The 5999-nt window shown below is 54.2% G+C and overlaps 1 protein-coding gene and 1 long non-coding RNA gene across 5 annotated transcripts in view; one reads left to right on the forward strand and one right to left on the reverse strand.

The window, feature by feature from the left end:
- Positions 1–674: 674 nt before the first annotated feature.
- The window catches only part of LOC102249755 (sialic acid-binding Ig-like lectin 14), a 42231-nt gene continuing 36906 nt past the window's right edge, over positions 675–5999 (reverse strand). Inside the window, exons 3-7 of one of the 4 annotated variants that reach the window (XM_014547437.1) lie at positions 3068–3337; positions 2768–2815; positions 2322–2576; positions 1320–1452; positions 675–977 (exon numbers count right to left, since the gene is read on the reverse strand). In XM_014547437.1, coding sequence (XP_014402923.1) covers positions 884–977; positions 1320–1452; positions 2322–2576; positions 2768–2815; positions 3068–3337 — 800 coding nt within the window. In that variant the 3' untranslated portion in view covers positions 675–883. Of the gene's footprint in view, positions 1036–1319; positions 1453–2321; positions 2577–2767; positions 2816–3067; positions 3338–5999 lie in introns of all 4 variants that reach the window. The other 3 variants (XM_014547438.1, XM_014547436.1, XM_014547439.1) reach the window with 3 other exon arrangements.
- Positions 2666–5999, forward strand: part of LOC106727753 — a 9607-nt gene continuing 6273 nt past the window's right edge. The window contains exon 1 of the long non-coding RNA XR_001363992.1: positions 2666–2676. This is a non-coding gene — a long non-coding RNA (uncharacterized LOC106727753). The remainder of the gene's footprint in view (positions 2677–5999) is intronic.

Here is a 5999-nt window from a genome sequence, read left to right on the forward strand (position 1 = left end):
TAAACCTGCATGCATTCTAGGCCAAAAATATCTCAGTAAATCTGGAGAGAAAATAATTGTTTACATCCAAGTAATTATTAATGTTCTCTAAAGCTTATAATGTTTATAGCTGTAAGATATATGACAATAGCAATACAAATGGTGAGAGGATACTTAGTTGTGTCTTAAGTGTTGAAATTCTTTATTATTCAAGAATAGATATAAATACCAATTGAATAATTGCCAAGAATAAACAAAATCCCTTACTTACAGGTTCAACAACAGCAACAACAGAAAGAGAAGGTGCAGATGTAATTGGACTCAAGAAACTCCCACAGACACTAAATAGTGACCTCAATTTTTATGAAGTATCACAGATATATTTTTATTTATAACTAAATGTAGGGATGTTTTATAATAATAATAACAAGGCAGGAATCTATGAATAAGGAAAGGAGAGCTGTGCTCCTAACTCCACTGTGTATCAATGTCTACATTGATGGGTCAGTTTGGGAGACCAGAAACTCAGGTGGTAACTTCTGGGCAAGGGGAGGATAAGGTACCAACTTCAGTCCCTTTCTGGGACTGAGGATGGAGAGAGGAGCAGGGGATTGGGGGATGAGTGGGCAGATGAGAGAGAGAGAGAGAGAGAAGTCAAATGGGAGAAGCACAGGAAGAAACAAGGGGGCAGTCAGTGGGTGTGTATTATTGTTTATTTCTGTATCTTATGATGTTTTAAACCATTAAACAGATTGGAAGCCAAGGAGACCCAGGGCCTCCCAGGGCCGGCTTATTCCCACGTGGTCAACTCAGGAGGTAAAAGGAGTAAAAGTCTTCTCTCCATGGCATTGACGCCCCTTGTGGTCACTCAGTCACATCCACACACTGAAACCCCAGGGGCACATTAGAGGCAGGTGAGGCAAGAGCTTCCAGGGAGAAGGTGACGTTGATGTCCCAGGACAGTCCCTCTAGCCTGGTGTCCACACCTCAGTCCCATCTTGAGAGGAAGGGAGGATCCATCAGGAGCTCTGCCTCCTGTTCCGGGGGCCTCCACACCTGCGGGGCCCACATAGGTGTCAGCTCAGAGACTCGGCCACTTTGGCTCTAACTCAGCCGTGGGCAAACTACAGCCAGCGGGCCGGATCCGGCCTGTTTGAAATGAATAAAACTAAAAAAAAAGACCGTACCCTTTTATGTAATGATGTTTACTTTGAATTTATATTAGTTCACACAAACACTCCATCCATGCTTTTGTTCCCCAGGCAGAGCCGGACAGGGCGGCCCCACCTGGACCTCAGGGCCAATCCCTGACCTTCCCCGGGAGAGACAGGCCTGCTCACCTGGTGTAGTAGAGCCAGGTGAGGACGTAGGTGAGGAGGAAGCCAGCCCCCATGAGGGCCCCTCTGATCAGGGTGAGGACCAGGGGCCAGGAGCCCTGCTGCTCCTCCGTCACACATCTGCAGGGAGGGCTGCCTGGGGATGACGGGAGATGGGTGACGTGTTGTCCAGGTGTCAGTCCACCCACAGCACAACACCTGACCAGGCGGCCGCCCCACACCTGTCCTGCACCTCACTCTGCACAGAGAGGCTGAAGGAGACGTGCTGGGAGCCCAGCAGGTGCTGAGCCCGGCTGGTTAACTCCCCTCCGCCTCCAGCCCCACATGGGGCAGCTCCAGGAGCCCTGGTGCTGAGGGCTGGAGGGGCTCAGGGATTGTTCCTCCAGCACCAGATCAGGTGACACCACCCACTCCCAGAACTCAGTCTCTCCTCTTCCCACCTCCTTGCAGAACCCGCTGTGGGTTCTGTTCAGGCAGGAGATGGAGGGCCCTGTCCTAGCAATCCCCCCTTTCCCCAAGCAACCCCCACCTCCAGCCCCACCCTCTCTCTGACCCATTCCTTTATCCGTGGCCTCTGCCCCCAGCAGGCCCTGACCTGGCAGCAGCAAGACAGAAGCGCCCTGGGCTCCATGGACATTCCTGACCTTATGGCTGGATCTGAGTCCCTCACTGAGCCCCACACCCTGGCTCAGGGAGCTGTCAGTCCAGGGCCCCTCTGAACAGGAGGTAACTGCAGGTGGGAGGTGTTGCCATGGTTCCCCTCCAGCAGCCCCGCCCCCAGCCGCCAGCGCAGGGAGGGGACCCATTGGGCCCTGGAGGAGCAGCTGCAGAGCAGAGCCTGGTCCTGCCAGGAGCAGGAGGGTCCCAGCAGCTGCGGAGGGTCTGTGGGGAGCGAGGAGAAGAGTCAGCGGTGCCTCTAACATCTCCAGGCATCGAGGTGACCTACTTCCAGGTGCAACCCTCCTGCTCCCACCCCACCCACGTCTCAACCCACTCCCCACTCACAGACCACGGAGAGGCTGACAGAGACCCTGTGGGAGCCCAGCGGGTGCCGAGCTTGGCAGGTGAACTCTCCTTCCTGTGCAGGCCCCACGCGAGGCAGCTCCAGGATCGCGGTGCTGGAGAGGGGGGTGGCGTTCAGGCCTGGGGACCCCCGGAACCAGCTCAGCCCGCCAGGGGGGTTGCTGTCAGCCTCACAGCGCAGCCTCAGGGCCTCTCCCTCCAGGATGGAAAGGGATGTGGTTTGTAGATTCTTGAAGGCTTTGGGTAGAGAGAGAGAGAGAAGAGAGAGATGTGTGCAGGCACCCACCCTCCAGAGGTGAGGAACTGGGGTGCTGACTTTCATCCCTGCACTTCCGATGTCTGATCCCATTCAAACTCCTGCTCCCCACTCTGCCCCACCAGGGCCCCTCGGGCAGGTCCCCGCCCAGAGAGGAGGGGTTCTTTCCTACCTGTGTCTTTTCTGAAGGAGACGCCTATAGTGAGGTTCCAAGGGGCATCTGGGATAGAAAGACAGGGTCCCCCTTCATATGGAAGTCACCCCAAACCCAAGGAGGGACGGTGGGAACCAGGAAGGAGGGGTTCTCTCTTTCTGGCCCCCTCCCCACCTACACACACATCCATGCCCGAGTGTTCTCAGGTTAGCTCAGCCTCCAGCACACATACACACACACACACACACACACACACACACACACACACACAGGCCACTCCACTGACCCCACGAACCCAGCCACCCCTCCAACACTCACAGGAGACATCAAGCCGGATGGTTTTCTGTGCTGTCAACGGAGGCTGTTGGACTTTGACCTGACAGGTGAGGTTGGTGCCATGGTCCCTGGGCCTTGGGGTGAAGGTGAGCACTGAGGAGATGAGATTCTGGGTGTTCCGCGAGTCCACAGCGGCTCCCGCCCAGGAGAAGGTGAAATGTTGTCCACTTTCACAAGACCTTGGCAGGCTGCAGGCCAGCTCTGTGTGGCGGCCGGACTCCAGAGGCTCCGGAATCTGGATGTGGGGTTTGTCTGTCAGGGAGGAACAGGAGAGAGGAAGGTGCCTGGCCCCCAGGAATGGGACCCAAAGTGTGATCCTGGGTGGGACTCGCGCCTCAGGGCCCCTGAGCTCACCCAGGCCCTGTGATCTTCCCACCACCCAGGGCCCAAGGCCTAGACAGGGATTGTCCAGTGTCCTGTTCCTGCTCTACGACAGGGTTCTGTGTCCCTGGGTCCTATCTTGGGCCCCTGTCTTACCTGTCACCTGCAAATCCAGCATCTTAATTATATACAGGATATTCTATCTCCACTCGGAAGAAGTAGCGTCCTGTGTCACTCCTCCTGGCGTCTGTGATGCTCAGGGAACAGTTGTTGGTCGTGGGGTCCCCGAGGAGGAAGCGGCCTTTCGTCTCTTTCTTCACTGGTTTATTCCAGTTGCTCGAGGCCACAGGAGCATCATAGGCTGTGTTGTCCCAGTCCCGGTACCAGTAGGTGTAGAATTTGCTATAGGAAGACCACGAACTCCACGGGTAGGAGAAGGAGCAGGGCACGTGGACACACAGACCCTCAAACACTGTCACCGATTCCTGCACTCGGAGCTCATACGTGTAGCCTGGCTGCTGCTGCAGGGACCCTGGGGGAGGGGACAGAGCCTCAGTGGCAGCCCTTGCTGATCCTCCACCTGCCCAGCCCCCCTTCCTCAGCCCACTCACCCCCCCCACAGCAGGGGCAGCAGCAGCAGGGGCACCATGTCTGCCTCTGGCAGGGCAGAGTGGGTCTAGGTCCCTGTGTCAGGGAGGGAAGTGCCCAGCTCTGGGGTGGGGCCTAGGACACCCCAACAGGAAGCCCTGGGGGAGAGACTGTGACCAGGCTGGAGGGGAACTTGGCCTCCACAGGACGTGGCGGGTGGGGGGTGTGTGGCTGAGAAATCATCCTGTCTCCCTCCCCCACCCCACTCAACCCTGCCGGTGGATATGCTGAGGCCCCAAGAGGTTGAGAGGCATGTCCAGATGTGAATCTGAAAGTAATCACCTTGCAGATGATGTGTAAGTCGGGGGGAGGTCACCCAGGGGGCCACTGGGGTCGGAGCTGGACTTGGGGGAGACCCACCCTTAGGCTGAAACCACTGATCGGTCTAGAAAAGGATAACTTTACATTTTCTTTAGACAGCTCAAGTGATGGCAAGAGAAAAAGCAATTTAGACTCAACTCCAGTTGGGGGGTGGAACCCCAGCGAAAACTTGAGCATTCAAGCCCTTTGCTCTGAGATTTGTGGAGACATGGGAAGCACACGTGTGGGTCTTCCAGGGTCTGAGGGACCTGGGACAGTGACAGCACACAGGCCCCATCAGAAGGCGATGTGTGAAGGGAGATCTCACCCCATTCGGAGGGACCCAGAGGTGGGCCTTAGCACAGCAACAAATTTGCTACCTTACAGGCCCCTCAGGAAGCTCCACCTTCAGGCCCCTCCCATGCTCTGTCCCTTTTCAAAGCCCAGCAGGGGCCCGAGTTATGTGTAGACATAACCTGCAATCCTACTGCTCTTCTATGAAAGAAAGAAACTTGATCAACATTTTCCCAAATATGACAATGATGTGAAACTTCAGACATTCCCAGTAACAATTTGTGTGATCTAAAGAAACGTTTCTTTAATTGTACAGGAGAAAAAGAAATGTCAATCATCCATGCTGAAGGGAGCATGAATTCTCTCTGTGTCCTTTGCATTATCTAAATATATAAAAGGCTAATATGCAAGGTCTTCCCTTGGAAGTTGACCAGGAGACTGGGAGTCCGATTGCACACTGGGACATGCACTGACCACCAGGGGGAGGTGTGGAACAAAGGAAGGCCCTGGCTGGCAGCTGGAAGGCCCCAATCGGCCCTGATCACCACCAGGCCTAGGGACACTTCATGCGCCCCAATTTCGTGTACGGGGTCTCTAGTATAAATATAATATCTAGTAACTAATATCTAGTATAACATTAACATTTATTACTATGTGACAGAATTAATCTCCTATAAAGAGGCAATCAAAGGGTATCAGCTTAACTGTGGAGCCTGGCCAGGTGGCACTGTTGGCTGGAGCATCATGCCTTACACCAGAAAGTTGTAGGTTAAATTTCTGGTCACGGCACATACCTAAGTTGCAGGTCCCATCCCCTGAATGGGCATCTAGGAGGCAACTGATTGATGCAACTCTCTCACATATCTGTCTCTCTCTCAGGGCTCAGCAATGGAACAATGGCCTCTATCAGCACTTCCGTCTGGGAGAAAGCTGCCCCTCCAGCTCTCTCCTAGATTCCAGATAAGTTGGTTCCTCCCTAAATGTCCCAGGTTCCTTTTAAGCTGTGGCCCAAGTGCTAGGGCTCAGAGGGACTGAGTCTGAGTAAGACCATGCTCAGGCCCTTTAAGAGGAGCTGCCTAGGTGGGTCTCTTTCAGAGAGCGTATACACTAAGTGGCCATATTATTATGACCGGCCAGATTATTATGACCACCCCATCAGTACTTCGTTGGGCCACCTTTTATCTTCAATACTGCAGCGATTCCTCTTGGCATTGACTCCACAAGATGTTGAAAGGTGATGCGAGGAATCTGACACCATGCCTGATGAATAGCACTGTCCAGTTCTGTGAGATTTGATGGTTGTGGAACCAGCTGCCTGATGGCTCTTTTAACTTCGTCCCACAAATGCTCA

This window comes from Myotis brandtii, unplaced genomic scaffold (assembly GCF_000412655.1).
Source record: "Myotis brandtii unplaced genomic scaffold, ASM41265v1 scaffold474, whole genome shotgun sequence".
Lineage (NCBI taxonomy): Eukaryota > Metazoa > Chordata > Mammalia > Chiroptera > Vespertilionidae > Myotis > Myotis brandtii.